At 44.5% G+C, this 18884-nt stretch overlaps 2 protein-coding genes across 10 annotated transcripts in view; both read right to left on the bottom strand.

Annotated features, from left to right (window-relative positions):
- Window positions 1–2572: 2572 nt before the first annotated feature.
- On the bottom strand, window positions 2573–4434 carry HOXD1 (homeobox D1). The gene is made up of 2 exons (XM_073305945.1): window positions 3756–4434; window positions 2573–3458 (listed from the first exon to the last, which is right to left on the bottom strand). Exons 1-2 carry the CDS (start codon window positions 4345–4347, stop codon window positions 3139–3141), a joined length of 912 nt encoding a protein of 303 aa, XP_073162046.1. The 5' UTR covers window positions 4348–4434; the 3' UTR covers window positions 2573–3138.
- A 5291-nt stretch (window positions 4435–9725) lies between these two features.
- HOXD3 (homeobox D3) overlaps window positions 9726–18884 on the bottom strand; it is a 42336-nt gene continuing 33177 nt past the window's right edge. For 7 of the 9 annotated variants that reach the window (XM_073305941.1, XM_073305938.1, XM_073305939.1 and 4 more), the window contains one exon: window positions 15367–18039. In XM_073305941.1, the coding sequence (XP_073162042.1) occupies window positions 17291–18039 (749 nt within the window). In that variant the 3' untranslated portion in view covers window positions 15367–17290. Of the gene's footprint in view, window positions 10886–15366; window positions 18040–18884 lie in introns of those variants that run through there. The other 2 variants (XR_012154302.1, XR_012154301.1) reach the window with 2 other exon arrangements.

Here is an 18884-nt window from a genome sequence, read left to right as displayed (position 1 = left end):
TTGGCTCTGTTTTACCTTGCTCTTTATTTTACAAGCGCTGACTTACAGAAATCAGATGAGAGAGATCAGCCTTGTTCACACTTGGATGAACTTCACTTGGCTGTTCCTCATTTTGAACTTGGAACTGCACAACAAAGAACTATCAATCCCATTGGTCTTTTGCACAAAGAGATGTCTGCAGGCAAACCAAATCTTTCTGAACTTTAACAGTCGGAGGTTTTCAAATTTGATAAGATTTGATTGTAAACTAATTTAGTATGGAGCATTAATTTATCCATACGGCATAATCAAGAATCTGAGAACTAGAAGATGATATAAGAAACCAGATCAGGCTGCAAGTGCTGTGTGAGGCCTATGTATTTACCATTCTTGCCCAAGGGCCCCTGGGAGAGGGCAGGAGGTAAGAATCAATGGGGCAAAACAGAGTAGAATGGGAGCTTGTGACGCAACCCAGGGTTGGGACAAGGTAAACTCCAGGCCCCTTCCTAATATCATTGCATTTGTTTAGTTTTGCCTGATAGCCTCTCTCTTCGGTACTGTGTTTATGTCTTTTCAAAGGCTTATTCGAATTACTGTAGGGATTCTGGAGTAAGGCAGTCCCCTTTGGGAAAGCAAAGCAGGGATCCAGGAAATGCTACAGCCGCCCACTACACACCGGCATACATTCTTGCAATGGACCTGCGGAGAGCAGATAAGCTGCTCCGGGCACCTTTGTTTAAATGGGGACCTTTTAGACATATTGGTCTTTTTGGAGGTGGCAACGGATACCTTGCAAAGGATCAAGTATTTTCTATTCTTCCTTGTCTCTGTCTCTTCTCTGTCTGAACTCTCTCTGACCCTGCTCTCCTTGGAGGTCTTTGGGTGGGATAAGAGCGGTCTACGCCCCTTTTAAAAGTTCAGTTACAAATGAAATTAGGGGACCAAAACTTGCTGCATTCCCGCTAACTGCCAGTCCGGTCAGTGGTGATGTTGTGTGATCAAGGCGAGCAGAATCTGGCCCTTGGATTCCTACACTGAGGCGAAAGGCTTTGAATGAGCCGGACTGCTAGGCAAGACACCATAACTTGGAGGAGATCAGATTTACTCCTCCCTCAAGATGTAAATGTGAAGCCACCGGGTGTTTTCATACGTGTGTTTGAATGGGCAGGCGAGAGACTTTCAAATAGCTCCCTCTGGAAAAGGAAATATAGATCAGGGGTTCCGTGAAGTTGTTTCTCTTTGCATATGTGTAGATTTCAGATTTTTTTCAAGGCAGGGTGCATTGCCATATCAAAGACTTCTGGAGGAGAGACCGGAGGTCATTGAAAATGCGTCCAGCCTGGAGACCCTTTGAAATACCGACACATCACTGTGGGTCCTCTGTTGTTTTAACCGAGAGCTAATTAGCATTATGCGGTTGAAAGACAGATGGCCCCAATATATAAGAATAATATTGACAACATTACATTGAAAAGTGTGACGTCGTTTTCCAATCAGGTTATTTTTTATTTCTCCATATTCTTAAAATCTGTGAGTTTTGGTTAAAAGGGATCTCCACAAAACTTATCCTGAATGTGTTCTGAGTTCACTATTGCTAGGGTTCTGCTTTTATACAAGTGATTGCTTTTGAGTGACTGACTTTTCAGTAGTCTTTTTTTTTTATCAGGAGAGTATTATGAACATATTTCCAAGTGGTTTAGGCTTTTTAAAATAGGATTGTGATGTCCTGGGTAATTAAAATATTTCATCCATATGGTTTGATACTAGGATGTTTTTCAAAGGTTTGTAGTTCAGGGATTTACTAGAAAAACAAGTGGAGATTCCCTAGCATGAGTCTTACTCTTGGTTCCATTCGAGACTGAAGGTCATCCATTGAACTTCGGAAACAAGAACATGCACGTGTTCCTTTTTGCTTCAACTCTCTTTTGTGATTCTTGACTTTGGAAGTGTGAATTCGGCCCTTCGCGCCCCTTTGATGTGCTGGTACCCTACTGCGAACCACCCTAAAAGTTTTTTTTTTAAATTAAAACTACCCTATTTGCAAATCACGCTTCTTTAGGCTTTTGCACTGTAAAGGTGGGAAACAGGAAATATGTACCTCTTGTTTTCGTAATCACATTGCGTCAAAATCTTTTTTGTAAGCCCCTGACATCGGAAAAGGGACAAAAAGCATTGTATTTACTGTTATAACTTGTCAAACATACTAAAGCAAAGTCTGACCCTGGCAGAAGGCATAAAGACAAGATAGCAATGACGCTATTAGCGTTCACCAAAACTTTCCCACATCCATTTCATTTGAATCTGTTCTGTAACTATGTATTAATTTTGACTAATTTTCAACTCTGGGTGATTGTGTATTTTATTTTTCAATAAAAACCAATAACCATGCTCTAGCACTTAATTAAATTCAGAATTATTCAAGACAAAGCCTGTTATTCACAAAATATAAATACAATGCAAATCCGGACACCGCGTTGATCACTCGGAGTATTGACATTTAACAGGTCAGTTAGTCCTTGATAGTACTGGAACTATATGAATGGTGATTGTCTCCCGCCCCCCCCCCCCCCGCCCCCCATTCAGGCACATTGAAAAGTAGGAGCAATTTAAAACACCTTGTAGTGCAAATGTTAAACTTCTCTGCCAGTGCAGAAACTCAACTGAACCAGCCAGTTTGCATCTTCTTTGGCTTTCTTACTAATAGCAATAATCCTCCTTTAACTTATTTTCGTTGTATATATATTACTAAGCTGGAGGACTCTGCGTGGTCTTGTTTGACTTTTTAAACAGACACAGGCTCAGCGTGTGCCGGCTACTTGACCAAACAAGTCATAAGACCTATGAGGAAATTAGCAGAGTGTTTTGACCGTCAGCTTTCCCTGATAGACCCATAAATAAAATGTAAACAAGTTGCAATAAAGAGCAATTGTATATTGTTACAGTCCGGCATTAAAAAAAAAATAGCTACATCTAATTCCTTAGGTAGACACAGCCCAAATATTTCATTGGCAGTGATAGTCTTCGTGAAATGATTATTTTTTTTGGCTCGGGTTGTGCAGGATTAACACTGTTGCGATGCTTTATGCATTCTATAAAGTGTCTGAAACGCGGCCTTCCTTTCCTGGCAAGTAGCTGTCACAACAGCTGGCGTTGCCGCGATCAGCAGGAGTCTTTGGCAGGGGAGGAGGGTGCAGAATTCCTGCCTGGCTTGGCTGGGCTTTGCACGGAGGGGGATGCGGCAGGTGAGGGGATCAGCAGCCCTTCTCTTTCCCGTTTCTTTTGTTTCATTCTTCTGTTTTGGAACCATATTTTCACTTGAGTGTCGTTGAGGCGGAGCGAGTGCGCGATCTCGAGGCGACGGGCCCGGGTGAGGTACTTATTGAAATGAAACTCCTTTTCCAGTTCTGTGAGCTGCTTGGTGCTGAAATGGGTCCGCACGGTGCTGGGGGGGGCATGGACCCCGTGGGCGGAGAGTTTGCCTGCAACACAAAACGTTTGTTCAGTAGCAGTGAGAGCTCTGGGCACAGCGCACGGGAGCCGGTTCTCTGGGCATTACGCCGGCTCCAAGGGCGAAGAGGTAACGCTTTGCATGAACGTCTCACGCGGGCGCCCGTTGCTCACAGGTATTTGAGGCGAGAGAAGGAAACAATAAGTGACCCTGCAAGCGATCACATCCTCCTTTCGCTCTTAGCGCTTAGGGCGCGCCGCTCTCCTCCTCCATAAGCGCTAAGAGCGAGCTGTGCCCATGCAGCCCCCTCGCCGAGGTTCACACTTACTTTTCTTGGGCGCATTTCTTTTCACTTTCATCCACTCGAAGGTGCCGAGCGCGCCCCCTGAGGCCGGAGAGGTGGGCTTGGGGTAGGTCCCCGGGGAGGGGGAGGCGCTCTGGAAGCCCCCCGGCTGGACGCCAGGCGGTTCTTTGAGGCAGGGGTGGAAGTGGCTTTGCCCGGCCAAGGCGCTGTAACTCACCGGGAGCGGCGATCCGCTGCCGGAGAAGATGGAAGTTGCATAGCGCAGGTGGCCGCCGCCAGCGTCCTCCAGCTGGGCGCTGGCTCCGTAGGGCAGGGCGCAGCCTGAGCCCGGAGACAGGACGTTGAAGTCCGCAGCAGCTGGACCGGAGTCGTAAGCCCCCGCCAGAGCGCAGGCAGCAAAGCGAGAGGCCGCGGCTGGCAGCGGCTGCTGCGCAGGGCGCTGGGCCGGGCCGGGCGGAGTCCCTGCGCCTGGCACTAGCCGGCGGCCCAGGTACGCGCTCTCTCCGCCCAGGGGGCACGAGGGCTGCAGGGCGACGGCGCTGGGGTCTGCAGGGCAGAAGCTAGGCGGGGCGGGCAGGGCATCGCCGCGAGCCAGGTACTCCAGGTAGGAGTTCATGTCCTGGCGCGGCTCTGGGCCAGCGGCCGGGGGCGCGGGGCAGGAGCCCGCTGCTGCCCGCGGATGCTGCCCGGGCCGCTCTCTGGACCTGCCCTCCACCTCCAAGGGCCATCGCGGCGGCGGAGGTAAATATTGTCCTAATATAGAGCCAGAGGGCTGGCACGTGCCGCCCGGTGGCCAATCGTAGCCCTCCGTGGAGAGCCCACCTCAGGGATGCTGGGTGCTGCTCGCTGCCTTCTGCCCCGGCGCAAACTTCGCCCAGGGAGAAGCGCGCTGCGGCGCGCAGGACCCGGGGAACCTCGCAGCGCCGGTAAGGCAGAGGAGGCAGCGCCGGGCATCGCCCTGAGCCGACCCGGGCTGCCCCCGCAGAGGTACGGGGCCAGGGCCAGGAGGGAGCTGAAGGTGAGACTGGGAGGGAGGCGCTGGCCACTGGGCTTAGCTCGGAAGAGTGGGGTAAAGGCAGCTGGTGCTGTGGGTGCAGAACACACGCGGGCCTCTCCAGCGCGCCCCAGGGACGTCTCCTATTTTCATGTGGCCTGAGTCTTACCCATTGCCTGGCAGAACCACTATAATCCTGACTGTGGTTATAGGGAGCCTGGCTCGGTACCGTCTGCAGTTTTAGTTCGGGAGGCAAAGGGGGCTGGCAGTTCCCTAAACTGAAATCCTAGTCACTTTGAGCACTGCCAGGAGGCTTTCAAGTGCAAAGAAAATGCTCAGAAAGCTTTACTCCTACGCTAATGCACCTGGCCAAGCCTAGGTCGACTGTTCCAACTGTTTAGGGGGGGATAGGGCAGTAATGTTTTATGTATTTCAGTGAAAGGCGGAAGTTTCTTGTACGTTGTAGTGTATCATGTATTTTAGAGGTGTTCCTAGGTTTCCCTTTGCAGTTTAATCTAGCCTTGCTTGCAATAAATGGCGAAAACTGTCTTTTGCCAGCTTTGTGGTATCTCATCCTCAGCTGTACCTGTGTTTCCTTTCCGAGAGGATCTTCATATATGCAGATGAGTTTTTAAGAAATCCGAGGTTAAAATGCATCCGGAAGACAGTTCAGATCTGGGTGGGGTTCGATGTTACTGCAAGTCACAGCAATTAATGGACCTGCTCCATCAGATAAGTGCTTTGTAGTCTCTTGAAAGTGAATCCGAGGGCTCACAACGTTAATGGGCTCTCATGGTCCCCAGGGTGATACAATAGTGTTTACTGAGTGTTAATGACTGGCCCAGAAATAAATAAAAGGAAACAGGAAAGAGATTAGAGTAAGTTCTCTGCTCTACCAAACTTTCTAACTTTGTAAACTTCATTTCCCTTTGGCAGAAGGGAATTAACCTCGTGGAGGGAAAGATTGGACTCCACAAGGCAAGTGATGGTGTTTTCCTAAAGTCTTACAATGCAAGTACTTCAAAATTTGACTCATTAACTATTGGGCTCTATTTCAATCCAAGTCTAGTAAACATGAAGTCACTACACGCTAAAAAGGCAAGTATTTTAAATATTTTGAGTACTCCTTAGAGTTCAAGACACATGACAGAAAAGGTGGCACCTGTCATGTAGCCCATGGGAGGAAAGGGAACGGAGCTACGGTTTAAAGTTTTGATATATGCTTCCTTCTCTATAAGAGAAATCTACAAAGTTCAGAGGCAGACCCTTAAAAGAGAGTGGGGAAGCACATTCATAATTCAGTCCTACTCTCACCCCAAATACAGTAATACACTCTCCATTGGATACATACACCTCCCACCGAATACTCAGTTCTACCAAAGGTCCAGTCCTGTATTCAGTTAAAAGGGTGCAGCTCCCACTGAAATCATGTAGTCGAGGCAGAATTGGGCCCTATCCCAGCGATTTTTCATGGGTCTTAGAGTTAAGGGGTCATGCCTAAAACTGACCCCTTGCTTCTGACACAAATGATGATCTACTCCCCAAAGCAGCAGAGCACCTGCAATTCCCATGAAGCAAAGTTGCAACTTTTATCCCAGTGCTCTCAGTGGAAGTTGTAGACCCCAGGCCCAATCCATACCTTGATGAAAGAACAGATTGCATTAAAGAAGGCAGGGTGTGGGACATGGTCTTCGAGAAGGAAATTAGTAGGGCAGCAGAAGTGAAGCATTTAATTTAATAATAAACAAGTTTTTAAGCTTAGGAACTTCTGTTAGACATTTTAGCCATTGCTTATGTCCACTGAAAAGCTTAGCCAACTTCAACCCTTCAAAATAAGGACTTCATTATTTCCTCTTCAATAAAAAGGAAAATTGCTGCGATTTGCAGCAACAACCTAAAGAGTTTGTCTCTCCCCCCCCCCCTCAAAAAAAGGCCCAGTATCCATTCACCTGAATAATCGGGTTTGTTGAGTAGCTGGCCATTCTAACAGTAGAACAATTAGAGCTCTGCCCCATTCTCTCTCACAAACCTTCGCTTTTAAGCTTTCAACTCAATCACAGTTGGGGCTGATGTTTATTTAACATCAGTTTTGTCCTTTTCTAATGCACAGATGGCAGAAAAACAGAAGTGTTTTGGATGATATTTTTCCTAAGTCAACATTTTCTAAAATAAAGTATTGCAGGGACACTGGACCACAATGTTGATCAATGTTTTTGTGGTGCAGTTAAATCAAGAGTTACTGCAGTTAGAAAAAACACAACTACATTAAAACTAACCAACCAAGTTTTTGGTTACTGTGAACACATTCCTGGATTAGATTTTCCCTGAATACCCACTGACAGTCCTCTTTTAACAGTTACAAACTATGTTGTCAGTGATTTACCATAATGAGAGTCTCATATTTCAGTTTGAAGAGGATCCAGCTATGAACTCGATCATTATGAGCTGAGAAAAAAAAATTATTTAACCAACTGAGGCCCCCAGCTGATGTGTGGTCAGGAAATTTAGTTTTTGGCTTTATGTCCATTCAAATCCAGACTGTGGTGACAATGAGGGTCAACACACCTGTCTGGTATAAACTTCCCAGACACAGTTCACTGAGATCAAAAGAGTTTTTGGAAAAAGGCATTTTCATTGGAGTCGGAGGTGCTCCGCAGCTCCAAGCAAGCACGGGGGTTTCCTAAAAGGGGGTTGTCTGGAAAAGAATCCTGGGAAGTTCAGGGATGGAGAAGGGAATCTTACAGCTAGGGGGAAAGGAAGTGTCCGTAGGGAGTGCTAGGGCGGCTAAGAGTGTGGATTGGGCGCACAGTTTCTGGCAGGCTTATTGAGTAGCTGGCACAGCCCAGAGAAGACCGTTTGGGTGAAGTCCTGGCATTTGTCCAGAATAGGTGGAATCTGGCCTTCCAGTGCCGCTGCGCCACCCACGCAGAGAACTAGCCTGGACCAAACTATGTTAGGTAAGGGTGCGAACAATGGCGCCAGTAATCTTCTCAAACGCAAGTCACATAAAGGAATTCGCTCCAAAGCCACGATGGATTCATGAATAGTAACATAAAATGAGAAAGTCTGACAAACCCTTGGAGTGAAGGTACATATGTAAAAAGCATTGGCACTGAGAGCACATCTCCACTAAAGTCAAAGGTAGCTTTCCCAAGGAGAGTCAGAGGACTTCAGAATTTGACCCATTTGTCCTTTTGTTCATTCTCCTTTTTTCCCCCTCCAGGGTGACTGTTTGAATCCTTTTCTCCAGAGGAAAACTTACATTTTCCAGGTGCCAGCTGAAAGAAAAGTGCTTTCCTTGCCCTGTCATCCTTGATGGTTCCAATATCATAACCTATATTGACACTATGATTATTTAAGTGTGACCTTGAAAAGCGCTGAGGAAATTTTACACCACACTAGCGTAGATACAATAGATTCTCCGTGAAATCTAGGAAGTGAAAGCCCTAGTCCAGATATGCACTTGGATTCTCCCAGCTTACTGTCTGATATTTTATTTTTACAGAAGTTGTTTATTAGAGACGGTTACTGATGGATCTAGATCTATACTGTGTCACACACATTCTCATTTGAAAATACTCTTAGGAATATGTTTTCAAGTGGCTCTCCAGGAAAACTGACCATGTACATTTCATGAGGGGTAGATATGAAAAGCTAATGATAAACATTTCAGCAGCATTTGCCGATATTCTGAATTGTTGTGGCCCTGGTGTACAAGCAAATTATAGGTTCCAGGCTGTGAAGGTTAATAGTGGTATTTGGAAAAAGAAATTGAAACGCAGTGGAGGCGGTAGATTGTTTCTGAAAGTTTTGGATAAAGTAAGGACTACATTTGGACAACTGGCATTAGCAAAAATGAAGTCATCCTAGTGGAATCCAAATTCAGCTCCAGGAAAAGCATGGATGCCCTGTGAAGGCAGTTCACTTCTTCCGATTGAGGAAGTTGTATCAGTCTCCCTCGGCTGACCTTCAGAGTAGTTTTGAGAGGCTTCGGAGAGGATTTCGCCCCCCCCCCCCCCGAATGTGACAGGTGAAGGTGAAATGGGGAGATTAACGGAGAACCTCCCACGCATAGAGGAAAAATCTGTCTTCAGAAACTATCCTGTTATGCATAAATAGGGAAAGTCCCAGTAATTCTCATCAGTATCACTGAAATAAGACCTGGGCTGGTGACTCGGAGTCTTTGCTTTCCTTCATCATGTTACATGGACTTTATAAACATCTGTAGGAAAGATTAAGTGGGGCAAGTCCTGGGAACCAATGGCTTAACAACATGGGAAAGTCCTGTTAGTGGAGTGCTAAGAAGCACACCTTCCCTGTAGCACCCCTGCTAGCCAAGCATGACGAAGTAGGTGCTACAGAGGTTTATCCTTTCTAGGGCTCCTTAAATAAACTCCACTACTCCAGAGGCCTTAAGACACTCCCCTACTGAATCTGTTTATATTACTGTTCACACCAACACTAAATCCTGGGGCTTCTCCCCTACACCCAGATGGGAATCCTCCATTCTCCAGCCTTCCCACCCAGCCTCTTTCCCCCCTGTTGTCTCAATGCAGACTAGGGTTTCTCGTCTTTCCCCCAGAGGGGATCCAATCCTTCGAGCTACACCCATGTTCTTCCCTGCTTTGGGAAGCCACTCCCAGCCTACCTGGTTGGTATATTTCGGTCCCTGAAAGGCCAGACTCTCCTACCGCCTTCTATTCGCTATAGCCCTAGAGAAGACTTCGAACGCTCTACAACTTCACTGTACTACGCAGTTCTCCTCTCCTGTTTCTTTCTACTGTCTTCATCTTCTTCGCCCCCACGCCCCTTCCCCCTTTATAAGGCCCAGGTGCTTTCCCTTAAGCCCAACTGGACAGCAGGTAACCAGTCACAGGTGCACTAACCCCCCTCCCTTTTAAAGGCAACAGGTCACCCTGTGACGGTGAGATAATGCAAAAATCTCACTTTACAATGGTCAGCTAACACACACACACACAAATTTGTTGGATTGTTCCTACATTGACAAATTCCTTTATTTTATTTTATATTAAAGAAACACCACAAAGTACTTTAGGCTGATCAGAGCCAAACCCCGGTGTAGATTCGTGGGACTCCCTGCCCTGAAGCAATAGCACAGAGCCTGTACCTCTAGGGAAGATTTTTTTAAATTGCTCTTAACAGCTACAGTTATTTTCAAGTCCAGTTACAATTTTTCCACCAGGGAGCTTGCCAGGCAAAACTAGAATAAATTAATTAATTGACTAATTAAGCGTTTTCACTTCTGTACACGAATGTGAGCCCCTTAATTAAGTACCCAAAAGTTTGGGGTTTTATTAAGGAAAACGTTTTAATGAAATCGTGTGTGCTAAATCCTTCTGGCTGAATTCCAGATTTGTTTTTATAGGTGAGATGGGGGGCAGGAAAATATGAGCCAATGAAGATGTTCTCAGAGCTGTCGCTTAGAGCGGTGGCTCTCAATCTTTCCAGTCTACTGTACCGCCAAGTTTCGCCTCATTTCAAAACTACTTGCTTATAAAATCAGACATAAAATACAAAAGTGTCACAGCACACTATCACTGAAAAATGTCTTACTTTTGCATTTTACCTTCTTCTTATTATTAAATAAATCAATTGGAATATAAATATTGTACTTACATTTCAGTGTATAGTATATGGATAGGTATAAACAAGTCACTGTCTGCATTAAATTTTAGTTTGTAGGGACTTCACTCATGCTTTTCATGTGGCCTGTTGAAAAACGAGGCAAATATCTAGATGAGTGGATGTACCCCCTGGAAGACCTCTCTGTACCCCTGCTTGATCACCGACTTACAGGTTCATAGAACCTATAATGGCTTTGTATAGAAATAAAGTAGACAAAGCCCATCTTGCTTATCCTGGGCATACTTGTGTATTGACTTCAGGGGCAAGATTACCGGGGGGAGGAGGGGTCACAAAGTCTGAGGAGGCTGTTATCCCGACCACAGGGTCACTTTTTGCATTTCGTTTTTTGTCACTAAAGGATTCAGTTGCATCCTCCCTGCTGGAAGCTGAATGCCGAGCGTCAGCCCGTGAATATTAGATTGCGGTGTTCTGAGCTTCGGTTTCTGTCTCCTCCGGCTGCGGTTTCTGGTTGAATCCCAGCTGGCCCAGACTCGAGCTGAAGTAGGAGGAACCGCTGTCGAGTGAAAAGTGCACATTGTGTGATTGATGAACTCTTAATAGAACCAATCCCCCTTTCCTCCCCCGCCAGCCCCGCTCCCAGCAAGGACCACAGCCTGCCCACTGCAACTGCTCGCTTGGTAATGGAGAGTTGTTGTCTGTTCAGTGATTAACTTGGTATCTAGTCTCCAGCAGTGTCAGGGGCCAACGTAACTCTGGGCTAGCCCATCTACCGACTTTTAAAAATATAGGTTGTGGGTTCATAAATATATAATAGCACGTGGTCCTAGAGCCAACCACCACGGCCCGCTAATTGTACACGTAGAAGAAACCGGCTTTTCGTGCCGCCTGTCTGCCACAGAGCTATTGTTTCTAGCGAGGGATTTCCAACCTTCCCTTGGATAGACGCTGGCCAGCGTTAATGCAGTTCTTCTGAGACTATAGAGTATTTGCTGTGGCTTTCATTGTGTCTTATTATTGGCAGTCTTTGGAAATATAAAGAGACAGGAACTAAAATTGAGTGTCCTTGTCTCTTTTCTTCTTCTTCTTCTTCTTCTTCCAGCTTTTATTTAACTGCTCAGACATCTTTCTTTACCAGCAAGAGCCAAATTAGTCTGTTGTAGAATTTGAACCAGAAGGCAGAATTTCAACAATTTGCATATTGCAGAATGTGGATCAGCCAGGGCCAAATCATGCTTGAGCTCAGCGGATTGAGTGGAGCTATTAGCATAAATCCGGAGAGCAAAACTGGGCCCTAACAGTGACCCTTTTTTGCTATATGTTCCTTTGTTCTTGTTTAATTCTCGCTGAATTAACTTTTGCTCATGAATCTACCTTCCAATCAATGTCAGATGGTTTCCTTGGTTTTCCACCGGGCTGACTGAGTGCAAGGAAGTCTGCTTTGTGCGCTGGTTTATTACTTACAAACAATTCACTACCGAGGTTTTAAAATTAGCCCCCTCTCTTTAGCCCCTTCTACATCAATAACTTTTGCAGGGTTTTACAGCGATTTACATGCCAGCTCTGCAACCCTGACCTTATTGGCACACTCTTAATAGATAGATTTTTAAGACTGTTTGTTTGGCAGGGTTGTCTCCCTCCAGCTTCCTCTTTATGTTGCTGCTGTGCAAATGATTTGATATTTATTTTACCCTGATCCCTCCTGCTATTTTAACTCCATTCGCCAAAACTTGCCACGTCCATCTCTTAGACCTGAGTCCGTGCCAAATCTGCTGCAGCCTTTTCAGAGGGTTGCGAAGTCTGTTCCAGCATCAGAGGAGCCAGTTCCCGCAGTCCACGGGGCCTTAGCATTGAAAAGGAACGGCAGCTTGCAAGCCAGAGAGTGTGCAAACATAATGCGGGAGTGGCAGGATGGCTTTGAAAAGCCAGGGCTTTCAAATCTGGAGAGCTCCCGCCAGTTTTAGTGTGAGGCTGTTACTGATGCGTTCTTCTAACGAGCAAGCTAGGGAGCTAATCATAAATACATCGGAAGGAGACTCAGAGTATGATGAACCCTGCAACAGTAGACATTTTAGTGATGTTTCTAAAACAGATATAAGCGTCAGACACCGGTTATAAAATCATCTGGGGGGAAATAAGGTTCCCGGCGTCAGCTATATGAGATAACTGTTTCATGCATTATTTCTTTTTCTATGGGCTTGCATTGTATTTTCCTACGGACCATTTTAAGATGCACTACCAAATACAAACAGAAAGAAAGGGTTTCCAGAAGAAGAGGACCACGTGATAGGCAGGATACCGGGATATAAAGAATACCACTTCCACATTTATTTCCAAACAACAAGTTACAGGAATTGTGCCTATAAAATATTAAAGTAAACGATGTAGAGCTATTAACACAGAGATTATGACAAAGTCCCCAGCCAAAAGATTGGATGTACAGATAGGTATTTCTCCGAGCTTTGTCAAATACAGATAGGTCATGTGGTCATTTACAGAAATTTTAGTCTCCAGAATTTTTCTCTAACCCTCCCCCCGTCCCCCAACCGAGAGGACATTTAAACTAACTAGCTGCTTTCCAGGGCTTTGCAGAAAAGTCTGCTGCTTTTGCAAGGGTCCCTCTGTTGAATGTGAGCTGTGTAGGAGCCGTATCAAGTGGGATGAAGGGAATAACGCTTAGTGAAGGTGGTCAGTAGACATGCTAAATATCTTGCAGAGTGACTGGTTATTACCAGCCCGTAGAGCCTCAGACACCAATTCTTTCTCTGGTATAAATGATCTTTGCGGGGGGAGAAGGAGTTGATCTTTACAGTCCCTACATTCAAAGGCATTTGCTGGTAACGCACAAAGGGTATCTGTCTTTATTTTTCCATGATATGGTTTAAAGGCAGGTTCTCGTTTTCTTTTAGCTTGTTCTGTGGATGCTAATGGAGTTTTCGGGGTCTAACTGGATGGCTGTGTATCAGAATAGTACAAACAAGTGATCGCTCTCCTGTAGCTTTGTGGCGATCAGGACTCTAAGCAGTCTTTGTACCGATAGAAAATATTATTACAGCGAAAAGAGCACTGAGCATAATAAGTGATGATAAGCACTAGTCCAGCCTTTAAATCAGCCTCAGTATACAGGAATATCCCATTCAGTTCAGTGTTTCTATGACCACTGAGGTCGCCTAACTACAGTGTGTAATTCAAAAACAAACAAACAAAAAAACCACCCAGGGAGGAGGTACTTCAAGGTGTAATTTCGGAGTTCTTTTTCCTGTGCACAGCTCCGTTTGAAATGGTAAATAATAAGTGGGTTATACTGGACAGAAGGTTACCTGCTTCTTACATTCAAAAATAAAGGAGCTTTTTAGGTCCCATTTATTGACTTCAGTGGGGCCAGGATTTCCCCCGGTGAGTTTTGCTACTGACTATATATGGACTAGGATCTGGCTCTAAATCTTTTACTTTAGTTTATTACTAATTACAAGAGGTCTCCACAATCAAAACGCTTAAATAGAGGTCACATTGTTCCGTCAGCTCCACACTAAATATCTTCCTTTAGCAGGAATTAATCCCTATCAAATTAATCGCCCCCCTTCGCTCAATGAATAACCCAGCAGAGATAGCAGGCACAGTCACTGATTAGGTTCGGGTTATTTGTTTAAAACTCTCAGTTTCTCTGGTTGTTATTTTGAATGCCATTTTTAATCAAACAAATAAACAGCGAGCGCTATTATAATAAACTCATTGGGGCCTGATCCAAAGGCAAGTGAAATCAACGGGAGTCGTTCCATCGACTTCAATGGGCTTCGGGTCAGACTTTAAGTAGCCTGACATACAACGAAGCCATCTTTGTCTCTTCCTCAGTAGCACGTCAGAAGGGGTTGTTTGGTCCCGCTTAGAAATGAATTTTCAGGGCTGATGAATTGTCTGTGACTGTCACTGTACCAGGCGTTATTGAAATGATGCCGACAGGAATTGAAAGACCAACTTCAGCCTTCCTGACCTGGTTTGCTGCTCTTAGGCTATTGGTTTCGCGGGAGGTTGGGAGGGAGGTTCATTCCTGGAAATGAATGAAGGTTTGGAGCCTCACACAGCTCAGCCCTTGCACTCGTGTTTTGTTTCATCTAGGTTACCATGGCTCAGAAAACTAATTGCAGGCTCAAAGGGAACTGAATGCATGTTGAAAGTGAAAGCGGGTTGTATAATTTATGAAGGTTTAAACTGCGGGCCAAGGAAAAGGAGGGCTTATGCCAAAGTGTCTCTCTCTTAGATTGCTGGTGCTTGTACAAACACTGTAAAAATGCCAACACTTTAGACAAGGTAACATTACTTCCCATAATTAGGTTGTGACCATGGGGTTCTATCGCAGTTGCATCAGATTTGCCTCTACCAGAATAAACCAGAAGAAACGGAATTTATTTATCACCTGACCCCTCTCCCACCTCACCTCCCACACACAACGGTCAGAACATTCGGAGAAAGAGATTTGCAAGCTTTGCCCCCAGGCCATACAAAGATATGATATACCAGTGCTCACCGGTAACATTATGTTTTTATTCTAAAGCACTTTCTTCAATCCCCTTTTTTTTAAGGGGAAGTGTATAATAATTTCCCTGGTTACATGAATTTTAAATGAACTAATAATAATATAACCCAGCCCAGACACTATGTGAAGTCTAGCCCATAAAACATTAAACAGTAGACAACACTTGGATTGTAGACACCCGCAGACTCAGAAAATGCACGTTGAGTAACATAAGATACTATAAAATGCTAAATGGAATACACTGGATTATTCATTTTTTATTTATAGGCGGATGACGTGAAATATACTTTAGCCTGAAGAACATAAAACTAATCTACATGTACCAGTTCAGTTTTTGATCTATTCCCTGCAAACTGTAACACAAAGCATTGGATCTGTATAATTCACGAATAGAGATTATTACTATTTATTTTATTGATTATTTATTTAAAATATTAATAGCTTAACTCTGACGAAATAATCGATGTGTGTGTCATAGAAAACAATGGTAGGTCTCGAAGTGGTTAAAATATGTCTTCGCTCAAAGTAGTTTATTCTGTTTTGTTTACAGATCTACAACACGTATATTCAAATCTGCTGGGGTAAAAGTTGAAACTTAACAAAAGGATACACTTCTTTTCTCAGCGTAACGTGACACTTTAAAAACAACACAGAGGGAAAACTAAATAATATTTCGAAACATTGTTGTCCAGCGAAACACAACGATCAGAAAATAAAGATTTCCCGTGTTGACCAGAACTCTCGGAGTTAATATTTCTCACACTAGGAATTCCAGGTCTTGTCATCAGGGGATGGCGCAGGGGCGGCAGTTACTTGTCAAACTAAAAAGTGATGCGTCGGGACGATTTTGCTGGGAATACAGAAGATCTGAATCTTAACTGAGCATTTTAAAGGCGGTAAGAATAACGTCTTCCTGGAAGGACATGTCTGGTTACTAACCTTGCTAATACCATTTCTACGTTTACAAAATCGTTGTAAATCCGGCAAGAGATTAAACACAGTTATGTAAATAAAAAGGAGGAAACAAGATGTTTGTTTCTTTTATGAAATAATCTGTTAATGGCAGTAAGATTTGTTTTCACAAGGAATGTATCAGTGTCTGTCTGCTACAGAAGATTACGCGGATGGAGATAACTTTCCTAACTGAAAGCTATTGTGGAATAGTTTGTTTACCTACTACTGTACCTCAGTTTCTACACTTAGCGGCTTCCTTTCATTTGTATATATTTGATTGTCAATTTTCTTTCGTTTTTTTTAAATGCGCGAAATTAAGCTCGGGCTTCCAATGGTGTCTAAAAAAATTGATTTATGGTTAGTATAAAGACAACAGTATAAATAACAAAGGAGACGGGCAGCTGCAGCTCGGATTGCTATGGAAACCCTAATTAAATGATCACTATTAGGCGGTTTCTATTTTTTTGTTTTTGTTTTTGTTTTTGCATTCTAAGCTTTTTCTATTTCAGATAGTTAGAATGTAATACCAACAAAATAGCCCACCGAATTAATGTGTGCAAGAGATAGCGAATCAATAAATAAATGCCAACCTCTCGGAGGTTTTTGTATGTAGAAGTTTATCAGAAGCAAAATGGCCGAGTGTTCCGCTTTGCAGCTTGCATGATTAAAACAGACACTTCCAACTTTAAAAAGTGGCTTATTTTTTAAATCTAAATAGATGTTCAAACGGCCCCAGACAATTTGAAATAAATACACTTTATAAAAATGCATAAGGGCTATTTGTGTGATGCCACAGTTTGTTTTACTCTATTAAAGACTTACAGTCTTAATTAATCCTTACATAAACTACAAACACCAGCCACTGTTACAACTGTTCAAAACTACTCTCTCAACTAGTTCAGACCAAATATACTAAATAGGTGAAATGCAATAGTCACCAGGGACCTGAATCAATCTCCCGAAGTTATGGTGAATAAATTCTACAAATATCCACATAAATACAGTAAGACGAGGATAAATAATCAGTGATACAAAAAAATGTCTCGCTTAAAACAATAAATACATATCATTTAGTCCAATGCAATCCTTGCATTACTGAAGAATTCATAAATTAACTTCTCTGAAATAAGTTTATATGCAGGCAAGATCCCATCGTTCACAATTGGTCTAAAAACACCTCAGCATGACGCGCTGCTACTACTAATTGATCTATAAGACTTACCTTCAAGTACATCATTACCAGATTATTAGCCCCTTGGTTTGCAGTATATTGCACTGTCATGCTTTAAACAGCTATAAAAGAAAGGATCCTTTTCACTGACTTATTTAGAGTCGCAAAAAAAGAATGTGGCTGTTAGGGGAGAGAAATCCGCTAATACTGTTGACGCTCAGAGGAAAGTAACGCTGTAACGTCAGAAAAGTGAGGTAATTTAAACGTGAGTACATTTCGCTCCCTCAATCCGTCCCGGTCCACTACAGATGCGTTAGTTTGGGTGCTTCCTGAATCCTTCCCTGAGATGTGTGGTGAGAAGTAAGATCTGTGTATGTAGGATGAGGGTCACAAGGTCCATGGTGATGGTTGCCTGGGATCTGAGCAGCGCAGCTGTAGTCCACGCTAGCAGATGAAGGATGAGAAAGATGGCCGATATTGAACATTGGGCCAGGAGCTGGCATGGAATCAACAAAATTACCTCCCACATAAACGGGGCTGCCCTGCAGATTGGGATTGGCAAAGCCGCCGCTGCTTTGCATGGTGTGATGGTCATACTCTGCTCCCGGGTACCGTTTCTGCTGGGGTAAGCAGCTGCTGAGAGGTGCTGTGTAAGCAGCCAGGCCATACATGTTTTGCTGTGATTTGGCAAAGGATGTTGGCGAAGGCGCATCATAGCTAAGACTATTTACAGTTGGAAGCTGGCTGGAATATCCTACGTGGTTTGGGCCACTTAAGGGTGGACTTCGGTCAGGGGACTGTCCTACAGGAGAGTGCATGATCCCTTTGGCTTTCTGGTCTTTTTTGTACTTCATTCTCCTGTTCTGGAACCAGATCTTTATCTGGCGCTCCGTCAGGTTCAGAAGATTGGCCATTTCCACCCTGCGCGGGCGGCAGAGATAGCGGTTGAAATGGAACTCCTTCTCCAGCTCCACCAGCTGCGCGCTGGTGTAGGCGGTGCGGACTCGCTTGGAAGCCGGGCCGGGGGGACTTTTATCTTCGCAGCTGTCTCCTGCCGAAGGAAGAGGAACAAAGAAAGGGTGATTCCTGTATAGACCCTGACACAGCCGCCCGCTAAGGACGGGCCAGTGCTCTAAAGATCGTTCTGTACAAACCAACACAAGCCACTCTCCCAGTTCCGACGAGGCAAATGACCCGGCTCTTGCCAGGAACTGGAGCGGTGTGCCTGGCCTGTCTATGCAGACTCAGTCACACCGAACCTGTGCCAGTGGTTTGACTAGAAACGGATCAAATCCCCTGTACTTTGGTTTTGCTTTCCCCTGCTCCCTTCCAAGGGTGTATATTTACCACGCCGATGCGTAGTTGATGTAACATAGCCCTTCAGATATTACCAAACTGGAATTCAAAGTAAAACGAGACTTCATGGGCAGAGTACTGACCGTTTTAAGGGAAAGGCTGTGTCAGAGATTGCTGATGATTTCAATATAACCTCCTTTCATATCACAGTAATTAACGATGAGCTACACACTATTCCAGCTTTTGATAAGTATGCCCTGAGTATGAGCACCCTGAGGTACCCTTCAGAGAGGCTTTGGTGGCATCATATCCAAGTCCCTCTGTCCACGGGTCTCTCTCTCTCTCTCTCTCTCTCTCTTTTTTTTACTACTAGACCCAACTCCCGATCCTGTTCCCAATTTGCACAAGGTCAAAACTCCTATTACTTCAAATGGGAGCAGGCCAGGCTACTTTATCCGGATTCTGAAGCACCAGAGGCGGGGGAAGTCATTAGTAATTAGCAATAGTGGATAATAAAAGGGGTGAAAGTAAATTAGACATTGGGGGATTTCTGAATAGACTCAATTTAGCTGAATGGAGAAAGAGGGGGAGGGATGAGGG

Source organism: Lepidochelys kempii, chromosome 11 (assembly GCF_965140265.1).
Source record: "Lepidochelys kempii isolate rLepKem1 chromosome 11, rLepKem1.hap2, whole genome shotgun sequence".
Lineage (NCBI taxonomy): Eukaryota > Metazoa > Chordata > Testudines > Cheloniidae > Lepidochelys > Lepidochelys kempii.
Note: the sequence above shows the minus strand (reverse complement) of the source record. Positions and strands in the feature narration are given on the sequence as shown.

Excerpts from the sequence above, each read along its gene's own strand:
- HOXD1 (XM_073305945.1), bottom strand. The coding sequence starts at position 4,347 with ATGAACTCCTACCTGGAGTACCTGGCTCGCGGCGATGCCCTGCCCGCC. Across the intron at positions 3,459-3,755 it reads AAGAAATGCGCCCAAGAAAA|GCAAACTCTCCGCCCACGGG; the intron begins GTAAGTGTGAAC and ends TTTGTGTTGCAG.